Source organism: Medicago sativa, chromosome 7, assembly GCF_051527215.1.
Source record: "Medicago sativa cultivar Bolivia chromosome 7, Bolivia_mono, whole genome shotgun sequence".
NCBI classification, from domain to species: domain Eukaryota; kingdom Viridiplantae; phylum Streptophyta; class Magnoliopsida; order Fabales; family Fabaceae; genus Medicago; species Medicago sativa.
In genome coordinates, this window is record NC_140755.1 from 76020224 (window position 1) to 76037752 (window position 17529).

The window sequence follows — 17529 nt, forward strand, 5'->3', positions numbered from 1 at the left end:
TCTATTCCTTTATAACAAATTTTTTCGAAAAAAGGCAATTCACCCCGTGCGAAGCACGGGTTTGTAACTAGTTACCTTTTAAAATCCAACAATCATCTCTAATTATCCCAATAGTAGTGACATGACATGATATCACGTGAACCAATAAGTTTTAAACAAACATTAATTAGGGGATTTCGCCTTCAAGCAACAAAAAGAAAGAAATTCAACTTTATCCAGAAGCTGAGGGATTGAACTCCATATTTTTAAAAATTATGTTGTTCCTTTTATTCCAAAGCACCAAAACGCAAGTGAATCAAATTAAATACATTAAGGAGCGACATTTTTTTAGAGATTCCTGTTGAATTGCCAAATTGGATGAAATGGTCTGAAATTTTGAAAGGATGTACCGAAGAAAAACCAAGCCAATTACCCTCCACAATCCAAAGATGACTAAAGATATTACAAGACAAAAGCAAATGAAGGATAATGCCTAGTATGAATAAATTAACCTTGGTAGGCAACATGTTATGAAGCAGCCGCCAAGCACATAAAAAAAACCTTTAAAGGAACATCTTTATTCCATATGAGATATGAAATTGCAATGTAATGAGAAGGATCCCGCCTAATGAGAACCTGATAAGCACCACACCTATAATAACCAGCAACCTAATCCAATTGTCAGCACCACTGATCAATAATATCGACCTGCAAATTTACATTGTCAAGTAAAGTCTTACACTCCATTATCAACTCCTTCTCCCAAACCAACAATCGACGCCGCCACCTCCAAGCATCTCCTCCTACACCCCACCCTAAGGAAAAATATATGTCACCATATCTAAGGATTATCAGACAAATCGAACAACCTCCTCCTAAACTGATCACGTAAATTGAACTTCCCTAACCACGAATCCGTCCAAAAAATATCTACCCCATTACCAACCTTACACCTTAAGTTCTCCTAAAATCACCTAACCACCTCCAAACTAACCTCATTTCGATTACGCATCATCTTCTTCCACCAAACAGACCCATCCCTACCACCCTCTTTCAGTCACTTCCCTTTACACCATACCTCACTGATAAAACTCTAAACCACGAGCTCCTTCTATCCACCACCATCCCACAACACCATTTCCCTAAAAGAGCAATATTAAACTCTGTCGTCCTCCTAACCCCCAACTCGCCAAACTCCCTTCTTAAACAAAAAGACTCCTAATCAACCCACATAATTTCCCTATTATCCTCAAATAAAAAAAAAACACAATTTAAAAGATAGTCAATATAGGAAATGATATCTGAAAGAGTTTCAAAGAAGGAAATGACATAGACAGAAGCCATGAACATTAACACCATCCGACAAACTTTTATGGAAATGAACCTTCAAACGCGACAAAACATCAAAGAGAGAAAAAAAAATCGCACGCAAAGCTCTGAAATTAGCCCAAATTTAATCCTCATTAACAAATGTCATATTTATAAACTTGTGTTTAAATCTTATGTGAAACTTTAACACATTCTTAACATTACGACAACTAGACAAAATTATAATTCCTTGCAATCACTAATTATATGCATTGACGCAGTTAAAAAGTTCATAACCATCCGATCAATCAAACAATCCAAATCTCAAACATATTTGATTTTCTTTAAAAAACTTCAATTATAATATTTGAGACTTGGATTGATTGAACTCAATCGAACGATCACGAATTATTTTTGTGTGTGTGAATATACACAAGGAATCTGGATTCTCTATTTACATCTAAGTGGGTCCAATTGATGCAGTGGACCCCACCAAAATGTTCCAAAAGTGAGAGAAAATCAAAGAGTCTTATTTCTCCACTGCTCTCTCACCTATACCTATTGTTGGCTGTTTCTGTTCCCCCCACCACCTTCAATCTCATCTTCCTTCTTAAATTCATGGGTTCCTTTTGTTTTCTTATATACTCACTCTGACATCAAAAAGTTTCCATTTTTCTAACATGGGTCTCTCATATTCTCTGTGAAGTAAGGTTTCTTTTTTTTGTTAAGGGTTGATTTTGGTAGTTGGAGATGTTGGGTTCAGGGACCAATTTGGTTACTACTGTTATTGGATTTGGCATGAGTGCCACTTTCATTGTGTTTGTCTGTACAAGAATAATTTGTGGAAGGCTTAGAGGTGGTGTTGAATCTAGGATGATGTATGAGATTGAATCAAGATATGATATAGAACAGGTAATTTCTATATGCACCCTCCTTCTGTGTTGTTTTTGCTTATAATCATGACTTGGTTTTGAGCACTTTGCTCAGTTTTTTTATGAAAATTTTATCAGTAATACTATAATCTCTAATTTGTTTGGTCATGATGAGTCTTGGATTATAAATCTGATCCAATACTTGAAGTATATGTGCAATAAAGATATTTACAATTTTTTGTTGCTTTTTTATTGCTGACTCTAATGCAAATGCTGCATTCTGTTTCCAGAAAACAATAATTTTAACTTACCTATACAATTATACACTCATGTGTATATAATTAAGTGGTTGAGTTCAAGTGGTTAATAAGTTTCGATTAAACACGAATTGTTCGATATAATCCGAGTTTGAATCCTGGCTGAGATCATCTTTGACCATATTTTACTTACCGAACAAACTCCGTATTAAGAGGGCTTCATTTCCCCGAGAACCAGAAGGTTAAGACAAAAAAAAAAAGTATGTTTGATGTATGAACTGTTTTCTTTAGGTATGTGGTATGAATCCTAAGATAGTGTGTTTTAGCTTCTCAAATCCTCCTTATAGTGAATAGTTTTTCACAGTAAATATATTATATAATTTCAAGTTCATGAATTAGAATTTTTTTTGACCCTTCAAACAGTAGCTGGTCACAAGAAAATATAATGTCTGATTCATAATTTGGTTTGTGTCATTTTGCAACCTATCATGGTTTGGCGCTTTAAATTTAATTTTCCGTTGTTTCCTGATAGCCAGAACACCGTGTTAATGACCCTGGCACTGAACCAGTTTTGATTGAAGCAATCCCTACTTTAAAGTTCAATCAAGAGGCTTTCAGTTCCATTGAAGATACACAGTTAAGTATTTTCTATCATTTGTAGGTCATAGAGAACAAATTCCTCGTATTTTAACCTTTTGTTGTAGACTGATATCATTTTCTCAATACCAGACATTATTCTTTTTTGCGACAAGAGCTTATGATATGCAACTAACACTTGATCGATCTATGGTCTGTTTGGATTGACTTATTTGAGTTTATATACTAACATAAGCATTTGTGAGACTGTTCGGAGATCTTATGAATACAGCTTATGACATGTCCATAAATTGTTTTCTGCTTATTTTTATAAGATCTCCAGGATAGCTTATGAAAACAATGTATAGCATATGTGTAAACAAGTTGACTTTACTGTATCTATTGTTATAGAAATAATTTATACATAAGTATTTATATGATAAACGATTATGCTATAAGCACTTAATTAAGTTGTTTATCCAAACAGGGTCTTGATAGATAAATAAGTTTATGCAAAAAGGAGCCAATGAATAGATAATTAACTGAGTTTTCTTCTACAGGTGTGTAATATGTCTGGCAGACTACAAAGAAAGAGAAATATTGCGCATCATGCCTAAATGCGGCCACACTTTTCATCTTTCTTGCATTGATATATGGCTGAGGAAACAATCTACCTGTCCAGTGTGCCGTCTTCCATTGAAAAACTCGTCCGAAACAAAACATGTGAGACCTGTGACATTTACCATGAGCCAACCTCTTGACGAGTCACATGCATCCGAAAGGAATGCAGATATTGAGAGGCACGGTGAAACTAATGCTGTTAACTCAATACAACCAACTTCTGGAGAATCCGAAGCAAGGCAATGATCTAAGGATAGCTAAAGGGATTGTTCTGCTCTCAAAAAGATACTAGTGATAATTTTCTGGTTCTACAGAAAAATGCTTTTAATTAGATTGGATTCAAATTCTTTGTCTTTTTACTCCTTTCATATTCACCTGGTGATGTAAAATAGGTCATGCCAACAGTGGTTTTCTGCAGCTGAGATGTACATAATATCTTTCCTTCTGTAGCATATGCAGGCCTAGGTTTTGATGGAATTTATTTTACACCACATTTGAAGTTCTTTTGATTATAGCATTGCCTCCTTTAGCAAACATACTACTCTTTGTTTTATGCATAACAGATTAAACAAATATTTTTCTGCAGTGATGCTTCTTGTCCTAGGATGGGATCTAGAAAATTTTGATACTAATGTGCAAGAAAGAGAATGACTTTTAGTACAAAACTTTCTTTTTTATGATTATTTTTTTTCTTTCAAAACTATAAATTTCTCAGATGACCAATGATTTCCCCCATATGATTGATTGTAGATCCAATCTTTCAATTATTGCATTGGTAGATGGTGACACTGAATGTTTTTTTCCATTCTGGAAGTGGGTTAGCAATTTGTGAGTCTTCTTTTTGAAAAACGTATGGGGAAGGGGGAACTATTACTCGTTAAAGTGTAACTAATAGTCATTTACAAGCGTCTCAGAGGATATTTAAACTCCATTCTTTGGGGTTATAAAGTCAAACTTCTACGACTGAGTTGACACTTTATCATTATAGACGGTCTTTGAGCCTATCGGTGTACTCAATCCCTCAAGAAATTGACTCAGCATCCTAAAAAGCTTAACTTTCATACCAAAATACATGGTTTGATTTGATCCTTCAAACGTGTCAAACCTTTTTGCAAATTGAGAAACTCTTTTCAATTTTCCATCATTGTTGAATAAAGAAAATATGCTCTAGTTGACTTTCTGTTCATCTTGTTCAGTGCATGACAGTTAGAGGCCAAATTAGGTCTTTGATACCATAATCATAGGTTGGCTCAATTTACTTATTTGTAACAATTATCTAGCCGTGTGCATGGTGGTGTCTTAGAGCATCTACGATGGTGGTTTCAAAGAAACTGGAGTTTTGAGGTGCCATTTTCATATGAATGTATTATGTGTTTTGCTTAAGTGTTTTCCTAGATTAATCATAAGTTTGATCTTATGTATGCTAAACGTGTTTTTGTGCACTGGTATGCATGTGAGGGTATGGAAGAAGGTGAATTCTCATACAGTTGTCAAGAACATGCTGCTCTCGAGAAGGATTATTATGAGGAGATCGGTGTTTTGTATGATGATGATGACTATTAATAGATCCATCTTGCTACATCTGTTTTATACTTTGGGAAAGAAAAAAAGAGAATTGCTAGTTATCGCGAAGAGTAATCTCGCGAAAATTTCACGACCCTGTATTTGCTAAATATCCTTCTTTGATTACACCTCATGCTTTCCCTTGTTTTTCGGGCTGGGAGAAATTTAATTGGCTACAACTTTTTTTGGGATAAAGTTGCTCGGGATGAATAGCAACGCTCAAAAAAATTTATGTTACTTTTGGATCTTGCAACAATGCCTTGATAGATTAATAAGTTTATGCAAAAAGGATCCAATGAACAGATAAATATTTTTGGCAGAAATAGAAATAGAAATATTGCACATCACGCCCAAATGTGGCCACACTTTTCATCTTTATTGCATTGATATATAGCTGAGGAAACAATCTACCTGTCCAGTGTGATCATTTTCTGTTTCTATAGAATAATGCTTTTAATTAGATTGGATTCAAATTCTGTCTTTATTATGCCTTTCATATTCACTTGGTGATGTAAAACAGGCCATGCCAACAGTGGTTTTCTGCAGTTGAGATGTACATAATATCCTTCTGTAGCATATGCAGGCCTAGGTTTTGATGGAATTTATTTAACACACCACTCTTTGTTTATGCAGAACAGATTAAACAAATTTCTCAGTATCAGCAATTTTCTGAATGATGCTTCTTGTACTAGGAAGGATCTAGAAAATTTTGATACTAAATTGATCTATATGTCAATATGCAAGAAATGAAATGATTTAAAAATTGTAATAGAATATCTATAATTTTTTTTTTTACATTTCTCTGATGATTTTAATATTTTTTTTCCTTCAATACTATAAAATTTCTCTAATGAGCAATTAACCAATGATTTCTCCCATATGATTGTAGATGTCTTTCAATTATTCCATTGGCAATTTGTGACACCAAATGTATCCTTGAAAAACATGTTTATCTATTAAGCTATATATAGAAATACTATAGAGAATTGAAAGAGTAAAATCTTGTTCTTGGCATAAAGTATCCTATGAATGTTGTTTTCCATTGCTCAATTTGATTAGTTTTTTAGTAGAGCCATTCTGGAACTGGATTAGCAAGGTGTTAGCCTATCAGTGTATTCATTCCCTCAATAAATTGACTTGGCATCCTATAAAAAGTTTAAGTCTTTCAGATTTAATCAAACCTCCTTGCAATTGACTTTCTGTTCTTCTTGTTCAATACATGACAGTTAGAGGCCAAGTTAGGCTCTTGATGCCAACATCATAGCCATAGGTTGATTTAGCTTTTAGGTGACTTACTTTGCAACTATGATCTACCTATGGACCTAGATGCAGTCAATATATCGGAGTTGTTGGATGAAGATTGAACGACTCATATTTTGAATTCAATAAATTGGATTCACAGTGGAAACTTGAATCATATCTTTATCAAACAATCTTTGATTCTTCATCGACTACAACGATCACCAATGATGGACACACGTATTGGAAATTGGGGTCACTTGACCCCACTGCATTTCTATTTTTTTTAACCAATAATTAAATTAAATTAAATATATATACATATAACCCCACTTGTTGAAGACTATTGACCCCACATAGCTTATTCATCCCACTAAAGACAATCTGACTTCCCTAAAAACAACATAGCGGTACACGTGCATACAAAGCAAAGCCACTATTTCTTCTTATTTTTTTAGAAAAAGGAAAAGCCATTTATTAATTATAGTTATCCTTCATTGTCTCAGTACAAAATAAACTTGAGGAGCACTAAAGCACGGTGGGATTTAGTATGGGAAAGGAGAGTTGTTTCCCACCATGGGAAAGTTGTTTTTGTCCATTAGATTAAAGAGGAGTATTGATTTTACCATGGTCTGTCTACATTATATTTTTTCTCTCTCATATTGTCTTGAATCCATGGATCCCAATTTTCTCACTCATCAATTCCCGTTTCTTTACCAAAGCCATTTCAGGTATATTGATTTTTGGCCTTTCTTGCAATAATCTTTCTATGAATTCTTCGTCTTAACCAATTTGCTGGAATTACAAATTTTCTAGTGTTCTTCAAATGAATCATTCATCTTCAAAATTTTCAATTGAGTTTCTTACAAAATCCCAAGTTTTCAAGATTTTTCATTTATCATTATTAGAACCCGTAAACTAATTTTTCTTTCATTTTTATTCAATACAATCACAAAGTTCTATTATTAGAACAGAAAAATAGAACTCATAAAGAAGAAAACTAAAACGATCCAAGGAATCATGGTAAAATAAAATATAAAAAGACCCAATTAAAATTTGAATATATGATGATTGATGAAAACAGATCTCTCGGTTGTTGCTGTTGAGGAACCTTAAAGCCATTGCAAACTCTTGTTGAGTTGAATGGTGGTTTTTCAGATCTGGATAAAGAGCAACAACAACAATAACAGTTATTGCCGATTGTGAGTTGAGCAAGACAAGTAAAAATGAACTTTCTTGGGTTTTGTTGGAAGAAAAAAAAAGTGTTTTTTAACAAAAAATTCAGTCTTTGAACACCATAGAAATGGATACGAAGGTGCTTGGTAGAATGATCTCAAATGGGTTAAGTGAGATTGGTGCAAGTGGTAGGTGAGAGAGGCATGAAAGAGAGTGAAAAAAATCTTGTATTGAGTGTCCATGATAAAATTATGTTCTTTAGTTGATCTAATGGACAAAAACAACTTTCCCATGGTGGGAAACAACTCTCATTTCCCATACTAAATCCCACCGTAAAGCACTTCTCAGTTCTCACATACACTTCATATAAGTATCAAACAAACAAAAATTGTTTAAACCTTTCTCAAATCTTCAACCTTTCTCAAATCTCTATCCAATGGGATTAGTGGTCTTTTAAGAATGACGGTGGAAACAAGAAAACATGTTTATCCAATGATGTATGTATTTACTACTAAAATTATTTTTGCTTTTGTCGGTGGCTAGTGCAATTGTTGAAAGAAATCTTGATGCTATGAAATAGGTGAAGTCTCTATTCTTGTATACGGAATTTTTCGTTATTCCATTATGCGCAATTAAATCGGGGTTTGGTTTGGGTTTTGTGAAATAGTATTTTAAAAAGAAAACCAAATTTAATCGACTATTTTCAATTGATTTTGAACCAACGAGGGAAACCTATCTTGAGTAAACTTGTTTTTAGTCAAATAATTTAATTGCAAAAATCATACACATTATACGTAGAGAATTGCGAAATCACATATCTTGAGCACAACAAATATCTTTACAGTCAAATTACATGAAATTGAATGTGTTCCACAAAATGACTCTTACATTACTTTCTTTGTCTCGTATTACTTTGTTATTTTAGATTACTTATAAAGCATTAATTTTTTTCATCACTACTTTTATAGTATCTTAACTTATCTAACTAGTACACTAATTACTATATTAACCAAGTATTTTAACTCAAGTAATTAATGAGATCCACCATAGGATGAATTATTCAGAAAAATTTAAGTTTGATTTTTGGATGAAACAATAATTAGTCGCACTATACTTATCTTACGGTCGAACTCTGAATTATCATAACACATTTTCCTGAAAACTAGATGGTTAACACAAAAAAAAATATATTAATAAAGATACTTTACTAAATAAAACTTATTTTATCATAGAAAATAATACAATAGATCATTTTTCTTTCAAAAAGAAAAATACAATTGATCATTTTCTTATTAGCTTTTTTTTAATAAAAAATATTTTTAACATTAAACAGTTTTTCTTCCAACTCATATTATATCTCCCATTTGTAATATATTTCTTGTCACATATTATTTGTCTTTTAAAATACCAATAAAGCATTAACTATTATCTTGACCAAAAAAAAGCATTAACTATTATTTTTGACTAAATAAATTATTATTATTATTACTTTTCTATTTATATACTCTTATTTATTGTGCCTCAACCCACTTAATTATTTTAATAAATGAAATTCATTTTATTTTATCAATAAAATCAACACAATTAATCATTTTTATGAATCATACATAACTCAAATTACTTACACACTCCATCCAAATTATAAATCGTTTTAACCATTTCACACGTATTAAAAAATGTAATTAATTTTGTTCGGGAATAAATATTATGAGTTGTTTTACAAAATTGTTCTTAAGAAAAATGGTATCAGAAAGATAAATTAAATAATTGAAAGAGAAGAAAGTAATAAGTAGTTAAGAATATAACAGAGAAAAATACCATTAATGTATTATTGATATTGTATCATTGGTATCTCAAAGTGATTTATAATTTGAGACACATTTTTTTTTCATAAAACAATTTATAATTTAGAATCGATGGAGCAATGAGAATGAATTATGTATGAGTTAATAGTGCTTTACCCCCTTGTAATTTTTTTTTTTTTTTTAGATTTCATCCTTGTAATTTGAAGATTTTTGGTTTTGGACCTTCATGAACTTTTTTTTTGTGGTGTCCAGGGTTCGAACCCCAGACCTTACATATATTATGCATTGTCCTTACCAACTGAACTAAGCTCACGGGGACACCTTCATGAACTTTGACCGTACAAAATCAATGGTATGATAGGGGATGAACCGAAATTTACTCAAATTACATAGTGAGTAAACAGAAATTTGCTCAAATTACAGGGGGCGAAAGTGTAAACCGAAATTGCTCAAATTACAAGGGGCGAAAGTACCATAAATTTTGTAATTTGATAAAGAATGTTCAAATCACAAGGACGAAATCTAAAAAAAAATTACAGGAGAGTAATCCGAAAATGATCTATATTGTATGGGATAAAACAATGTTAACGCGTTATTTATTGGGCACACTACCAAACTTAAAGAATGCAGTGAATATGATGGTGTGAATGAAATGAAGATTGAATTGAACTATCCACATCTCCCCACAAAAACATCATCAACTCCCCAAAAAAACATCATCAACATTCAACAATAATATCTGCAACCCAACCAAACCTACCTAGTACACACTATTCTTGTTTCTTATTTGCTTATTTATCACACACACACACTCAACACACACACACACACACACAAAAACACAAACACACCCTTTTGTACTATGTAACATTGTTCCTTCAAAAAACACAAAAAAGTGATCTTTTTCCATTTTCATGATGGATGAACAACCACACTCATCATCACTCTCAGAACTCATAGTTTCTCTAGAACAAGCCACTTTCATGGCAAAACAACTACCATCATCAAACCCAATTCATCTTAATCAAATCCACACTTCCTTACACCAAGCTCACCATCATCTCACCGCCTTCCTTTCCACCCTTCAATCCCCTCCGGTGCCGGAAAACTCTGTCTCTTCTGCCAACGGTGCTGCTCCTATGCAACTTGGGGATGATGGAGAAGAAGATGATGGTGATGATGAAGAGACATCAAAGTGCACAATTGACAAGGTTGAGCAGAAACTGAGAGACTGCTTCATCAAAAACAAGAGGCCAAAACGGCCTTTATCGCCGTCTGCAGCGGCCCGGGTGGAGGAGAAGCGTTTATCCAATGATGGGTTTGTTAAGGATTATGATCCACATGCTGTTAAGTTGAGGGCATTGGACCTTGTCTACCAGTTTCATGGTTGATGTGGTGATGATGATATTTTGCTTTGTTCCCTTTTTTTGTTTAGGAAATAGGAAGATTAATTTTTGTTGATGAATATGGTTTTTAGACATGGAAGATTTGAGATGTATTGTAAAGTGAGATCAGGCTGCATAAATGAAACAAATGATATGTTATGCTAGTTCTTTACTGGTTTTATTTTTTGGGTGCTAATTATCTTTGTGGTTTCGTCCAAGAAAAATAGAATTTAATTCATTTTATTGGTTACATACCTAATGTTTGGTTAATTGATGTTGGAGTTAAAATGAAAAATGCTTTGAGTTTTCCTTTATGATATGGCAAGCATCTGTATCAGCTTCAAGAATAGCTACAAACACGATTTTGAATTGCAGTTGCGTTGCAATAATTGTTATTATTGTAGAAAATTGCAGTCAAATGTGATTGATGAGATTGCAATTGTGGTCGTAGAGACAAAAGCACTTATCGTTACAACAGTCACAATCATGATTGCGGATTGTTTCATAAACCTTGGCTACAAGTGCCTTTGATGGCAGCGAAATTTACAGGATTATACACAAGTACAAATGGATGCAGTACGGGGTATGAACCTAATATCTTTCTATCATTTATGAACATCATGTCCCTAATCTTGAAATATTAGTTGAAGAAAACTGGTGGGAATCGAGTATATTTGTCGACTCTCAATACTTCAGTTCTCTGTTTGAATCACATATCGGCTGCAACAAAAAGCATTGCGAAAGTGGGAATCTTTGGGACCTTCTTCTGCTAAAGTTCGGTCTTCAATATCACAGAAATGCAAACTGCTACTCTTTGGTAATTGAGTTGTGCAGTTTTACAAAATCATCTAATGTTAGTTCTTCAGGCCTTGACTGCAAACATCAGAACACATGAGTCAGCATAATCATTGAGAAACAAAATATCAGACGAATGAAATTCGGTGAGTAAGGGCATAAAATGAGAATAAAAATAACAAAAGAGTAGCAGTGTAGCACACGCCGATGACTTACAGTACTTAGAAGACCTATGCTTTCTAAAGCTTCTTCTATCTCAAGGGATGTGCATATGTGTTGAAGTGACTTGCGTATCATCTTACGCTTCTCATTGAAGGCTGAATTAACCTGGAAGTATATAGAACTGAACTGTCAATGAAAAACAGTGAAAGAGGTGTTTATGTGTGTGACATTATCTTTGTTTAGAGTAGCTTGGAAGAGAACATTATCAGATAACAAATAAATTCAGTAATTTATGCACATAATGGGATATTTCAGTGCAAAAAGACTTTAATGAAACTAAAGATGAAAATCCTCGGACACTCCGTGCATGACAATGTATGATGGAGTAAGGGAAGGTACCATTGAAAAGAAGCTTTTATTCGACGAAACTTGGGGATATTCTGATGGTTGCTTCAGTTTGAATGAGACAACGGCTGCATCAACCTAGACAACATGAAAATGAATCAATCTGATTTCAGTTACTACCCACAAAATCTAATGATATGTAATACACAGCCAATAACCATATCTCCTGCGTTTTTCAGGACCTACTGACATTCCTTCTTCCTTTTTTATAGTTAAATAGTTAAATAAATGGTTTTCTTTACTTTCATTAGCAGTGATGGTTTTCACTTTCTTGAAAAATAGTGTACCCGAGGCGTAGCTCAAGTGGTTTAACTGAGACACCCGGAGTTTGAGTAGGAGGTCCAGAGTTCAAACCATGTCTACTAACATAACACACTAACAACTAACATTTGTCTATAAAAAATATTCTTGAAAAATAGTTGCTTCACGGGCATCGCCTACTTTCTGTTTGTGTTATATCTCTCATCTACGGCACAGTATCAAATTACAAGTCCCAATGCAAGTTTTTCATAAGCCACTTCGCTTTACAGTTTGTTTTAGAATCTAGTGAAAACAAAATGGGGAAAAGCACTTCCCAGTACATGCACTTTTTTACCGAAAGAGGTTTTTGTTGCTTCAACTGTAATTTTGTTAGAGAGCTTTCAAAAGCTAAAACAAACAGGTATGTGAGTTTGTTTTAGATTTGTTATGGTGGTCGTGCGAAATATACATTCCGAAAGCCACAAGTTTTTTGCTTTCTTGAAACGAATTTTCAGATAGTAAAATAATTTTTAAATTTAATTCAAACACACAGATATCTCTTGATTTAAAAAATCATATATACAACTGATGTCTCTAGCATATATTGGATTATCCTAAAAGAATCGCATGGAGAGCAAAGCTTTTTATAGCATAAGATATTTTATAATTTATCTGTTCTCAAGCGCAAGAAAAAAAAAATACAACAACCAATATCATTCAAGCGCATATCAATACTATATCACTTACATTAGGCTGAGGGAAAAAATTTGTTCTTGCGACCTTAAATTTGTACTCAGGATCTGCAAAAGAGAGTCAGGACTTCAGCATAAAATACACCAAATTTGGTGTAAAGTATATCGAAATCTCTAGTTGCATACATTTTTATGTACAATAACTTACTAAGAAGCCTCAGGAAAGGATTATATAGTCCAATTTTTTTTTACAGTGATTTCTTTGAGTTACTGTTCCTTGAATCATGATTGCCATCACAGATTAAGCACGGTTAAACAGTTCAATCTTTTCAATAACTTGACTGGTTTAATGAGTTTTATTTGATTTACCATATGAAAATTTGTGATACTTGATTGTAAAAGGATAGGAGCTGTCAACAAATATACGTAGCACTGAACTATTGTTTTTATGCACCTGAGTAGAAATTAACAAATATATTGATGGGACGATACTCAGGGGTCCGGAGTGATGGTTCTACCCAGCGCAGGGCAGTCTCCTCCTGCAATAATTTAATCTGTTTAGTTAATAACTGTTATTACAGTAAGACCATGAACATTAAAAAGGAGGCCAGCAGAATCTGAATATTATGAACACAATCATTTTTAGAGAATCAGATATGAATACACAGTACACTAGACTAGCAAGGAATCAATTCTAACCTGGAGTAAGAGAACCACTTCTGAGAAAATGTCACCCATTGGGAGTAGTAGTTTGATTACATCTGTACTGATATAGAAAGGAATGTTGGCAACCACCTGCAAACAACATGCAATTTCAGGATTTACAACAAGTTATAGATAATTTGGTATAATCTAGCAAAATTAATTTGGCAGAGGAAAGCACCAAAACGTCGTGGTTAAAATATTGCTACTTGGTTTAGGACACCTGAAGTTAAGCTGTGAAATGACTTTATTTAGGTTTATGCTATTGAGTTTAGTCACTGGCTAGGGGGTTATTACTGGAAAATATACCGATTCATTTATGCCCACCAAACAAAGGTCCAAACTAACTAACCAACAAAAATTGACTTAATACCCATTACATCCATCATAGTTCCCTCTGCTATACACGCAAAGTGGAAACGGCGATCCATATTTTGTAAGAGTGACAAGTGGGAGCTGAATGTTAGGGGCAAGTCATCCTCCTTTACCAAGTAGACAACACTTTCTAAAATTTGGCAAATGACAAGATAATTGTGTGTTGTTGTTTAGTAGTTTAGGGAACAGAATTCTTACTTTTGCTTTTCTAGTATCTGAATCTATATCCTTTGTGCTTCCAACCAATGATGATATATGAGAGCGCACATGACATTTGACGATGTCCTCATTCAAAACCTGCAAGTATTTTATCAAAAGGTCAACATTTATTTGTGTTAACCCTCCGGCTCTTAGGGGAATGGGACCCTAGTACTCCGGAGTTCGACCAGAAGGTGAGTAAAGTCTGGCCAAGAATTTTTCCACTCAGGATCGAACTCAGGTTACCTTAGGTGGAGCTCATTAACCATTTGAGCCCAATCACTTGGTTTTGAAAGGTCAACATTAATCATACAGAAACCGGTCCTAAATTATCATTATTTTAGCATAAAAACCATACAAGTGACATAGGCATTGGAAGATGAAATACGAACTAGCAATATAACGAGAAGACTGAAATAACAAATGAACCAAAATCTAAAAAACTACGGAGAAATTACAAGGCACGACATAAGATCTTTTGAATGGATTAAGAATTTGACGAAAAAGAATGGAACAATAGCTAACGTAAATTCAAGAGGACGCTCCTGCCCAGTAGTAAATTTAGTTCAAGACTCTGACTCTAACATTGAAGGCAAGACAAGGAGTACTAGTGATGTCAAACATGCAATGCATGTCAAAAAGAGATATAATTGTACACTCGAGACCTAATTTGCATCTTATCAACAAGAAGACGGCATGTATGCAATATAAAGTTCAAAATCATCATGAGCTGTACCTTCAACTTTCCTGTACTTGAAAATCTTTCACTCACGAGGGTGGCCATATGTTTATCCTAAATCACATGAAAGATAGAAAACCATAAACTTGAGCGGAAGTAAAAGAAACAAATGAAAAATCATAACTCCAACTTATCACAAATTTTGAAAATTTACACAACCTATGTTTCGACCAATAATATTTCAATGAAATAGACAGACCAAAAATGATACAAATAAGCTCATATTTCCAAATCTTCACATTATGAAAACATGTGCAACTAACTGTTTCCATAGAAACAAACGACTCATGGAAAGGATGAGGGTGTGTCTGTGTATTAAAATTAGTTATACACTTCTACTAATGAAAACCTGCAAACCTTCTCAACTGCGAGAACAAATGCACCAGAATTAATAAGTGTATTGGTCAAGGAACCGGTTCCTGGTCCAATTTCCAGCACCACATCACCTTCCTCAACAGCAGCCACACCAACAAGTTGCTCATTTATGTCAGAGTTCAACATATAATTCTGCAAATCAAATAACACCCACATTGCACAAAATTTTCATAAGCATTTAGCCAAATTCATTTCACACCAAACACCACCAAATGAAGCCTTCAAACAATTTCCAGCAAAATAATCTTCAAACGATAAAACAAAAGACAAAATCACATTTTGAAAAACTAAAACACAAAATTCATGTCAAACCAAAGCCTCCCAATGAAACATGTAAGTAACATCCATATATAACTTCCAAACAACAAAAACATAAGGACAAAATCAGATTTTGGAGTGCTACAACACAAGTTTGGATAAACAACTTAATTAAGCACTTATAGCATAACAAAATCAGATTTTGGAGTGATAAAATAAATTCAAACTGTTTTCATATAAGTTATACACTGTTTTCATAAGCTAATCCTAGCGAGCTCATGGAAATAAGTTGAAACAGCTTATGAGCATGTCATAAGTTGTTTTTTATAAGTCCTCCCAAACAGTCTTAGAAGCGTTTGTATCAGTCAATAAGCTCAAATAAGTTGATCCAAACAATCCTAAGTACAAAACAACACACGCACACCACATGTTCGATAAAATGCCCCACAAAGCACCCAAACAAAAATTCATCATCAAACAAATAAAAAAATGTACTTTGAAGTTTGAAGTGTTACAACACAATGGGTCATGAGAAATCATCTCACCTGGCCGAGAGATTTTCTGGGGGATCTGCCTTTGGAGTTGAGAGCTTTGAGAGTGGCATGGTAATCGTCTTTGTTTGGCGTCGAAGCTCTGTTGTTTCCACGGCCACAAGCTACGTAGAATTTTCGACTCCGTTTGTCGCCGGTAGGATTTCGTGGCGGCGGTAATGGCGGTGGTTTGTGGCGGGAGTTGAAGGTTGCGCTGTGAGATATTGGCGGGAGTGTTTGAAGATAGCATAGGTGAGAAAGAGAATGAGACATGTTTTTTAGTTGTTCGTTATTCCCGTTACAATCTTCAAACTAGTTATAAAAATAGCTTCTTTTTTTTTTTTTTTTGAAGAATTATAAAAATAGCTTATATATCATATTTAATCTTCAATCTTTTTGATTCATAACTTTTTTTCCTTCATATTTTTACTAGAGTTCTAGCAAGCTTTGATAAATGGTCCACTGTGCAGTGTGCACCACCATCAATTGAAAATAATACAAAACTCTAACTACAATTCTTATAACTACTATTGTGATCACCAAAAAGAAAAAGTTCACGATTCTTATCGACTTAGAAAGTGACACGATGACTTGATAGAGAAGACTAATACACGTGTCTTAAAACTTGTTTATTTTCATTTTTCTTTGTTTTCTTTTTGTCAAACTGACACCAATCAAGTCATCGTCTCACTCATGATGATAAAGATGATTGTAAGAGTATCCACATCCATCATACCTATTTAGGTTCTTCAAATGGGTTCCGCTTACTTTTTTATATTATTTCAACTTTCCAATTATATAAACAAGTCAAATATTTACCAAAAAAAAAACTGCATAAATATAATAAAACCCATGCTTAATTGGACTAGAGACTAATTTTAGATTCTCTTGAATCAATATTCCATCTGTTTTGTCAACAGAATAGATTGAACTTTTTGAAAAATGAAATAGACAAAGGTAATATTGAATAGATTGGCCAAGTAGAATCTAAAATGATTTATAACTTGTAGTGATTCTTAAAAATATGGGAGAATATTAAGGTACACTATTTTTTTTAGTGTAAACAAGTATAACCTTTGTGTGAAGATGATCAGCCTCTTAAGTCACGTATGATAGGATCATAATGAGTTTCACCACTACTGTATTTTCGGAATTGAATTTGAATCTAGAATCATCAGTTAAACTGAAAGAGACTTGAACTATCTCATTGCGATATCATTAAATTCAAACCCTCATCCACCACCTCCCACTTACACAACATTAAGCATACAAGCATG

General features: G+C 33.6%; 3 protein-coding genes across 3 annotated transcripts; 2 read left to right on the forward strand and 1 right to left on the reverse strand.

The window, feature by feature from the left end:
- The first annotated feature begins 1847 nt into the window (after positions 1-1847).
- On the forward strand, positions 1848-4202 carry LOC146908571 (RING-H2 finger protein ATL54-like). Its single transcript, XM_085729890.1, has 3 exons — positions 1848-2199; positions 2949-3052; positions 3553-4202. The coding sequence occupies exons 1-3, from the start codon at positions 2038-2040 to the stop codon at positions 3857-3859; spliced, it is 573 nt and encodes a 190-aa protein (XP_085586016.1). The 5' UTR covers positions 1848-2037; the 3' UTR covers positions 3860-4202.
- Positions 4203-10180: 5978 nt separating this feature from the next.
- On the forward strand, positions 10181-10945 carry LOC146908572 (AP2-like ethylene-responsive transcription factor SNZ). The gene has a single exon (XM_085729892.1). The coding sequence runs from the start codon at positions 10311-10313 to the stop codon at positions 10785-10787; it is 477 nt and encodes a 158-aa protein (XP_085586018.1). The 5' UTR covers positions 10181-10310; the 3' UTR covers positions 10788-10945.
- A 334-nt stretch (positions 10946-11279) lies between these two features.
- PFC1 (Ribosomal RNA adenine dimethylase family protein) lies at positions 11280-16543 on the reverse strand. Its single transcript, XM_085729891.1, has 10 exons — positions 16268-16543; positions 15447-15596; positions 15087-15143; positions 14351-14449; positions 13775-13870; positions 13530-13614; positions 13131-13183; positions 12138-12221; positions 11793-11903; positions 11280-11654 (listed from the first exon to the last, which is right to left on the reverse strand). The coding sequence occupies exons 1-10, from the start codon at positions 16523-16525 to the stop codon at positions 11589-11591; spliced, it is 1059 nt and encodes a 352-aa protein (XP_085586017.1). The 5' UTR covers positions 16526-16543; the 3' UTR covers positions 11280-11588.
- Between the last annotated feature and the right edge of the window lie 986 nt (positions 16544-17529).

Bases quoted from the DNA above. Each gene is read 5' to 3' on its own strand.
- PFC1 (XM_085729891.1), bottom strand. From the start codon at position 16,525: ATGTCTCATTCTCTTTCTCACCTATGCTATCTTCAAACACTCCCGCCA. The intron at 15,144-15,446 runs GTTTGCAGGTTT...CATGTGATTTAG, and splicing joins TTGTTCTCGCAGTTGAGAAG to GATAAACATATGGCCACCCT. The intron at 13,871-14,350 runs GTAAGAATTCTG...TGTTGTTTGCAG, and splicing joins CAGATACTAGAAAAGCAAAA to GTGGTTGCCAACATTCCTTT.
- LOC146908572 (XM_085729892.1), top strand. From the start codon at position 10,311: ATGATGGATGAACAACCACACTCATCATCACTCTCAGAACTCATAGTT.
- LOC146908571 (XM_085729890.1), top strand. From the start codon at position 2,038: ATGTTGGGTTCAGGGACCAATTTGGTTACTACTGTTATTGGATTTGGC. The intron at 2,200-2,948 runs GTAATTTCTATA...GTTTCCTGATAG, and splicing joins CAAGATATGATATAGAACAG to CCAGAACACCGTGTTAATGA. The intron at 3,053-3,552 runs GTTAAGTATTTT...TTTCTTCTACAG, and splicing joins AGTTCCATTGAAGATACACA to GTGTGTAATATGTCTGGCAG.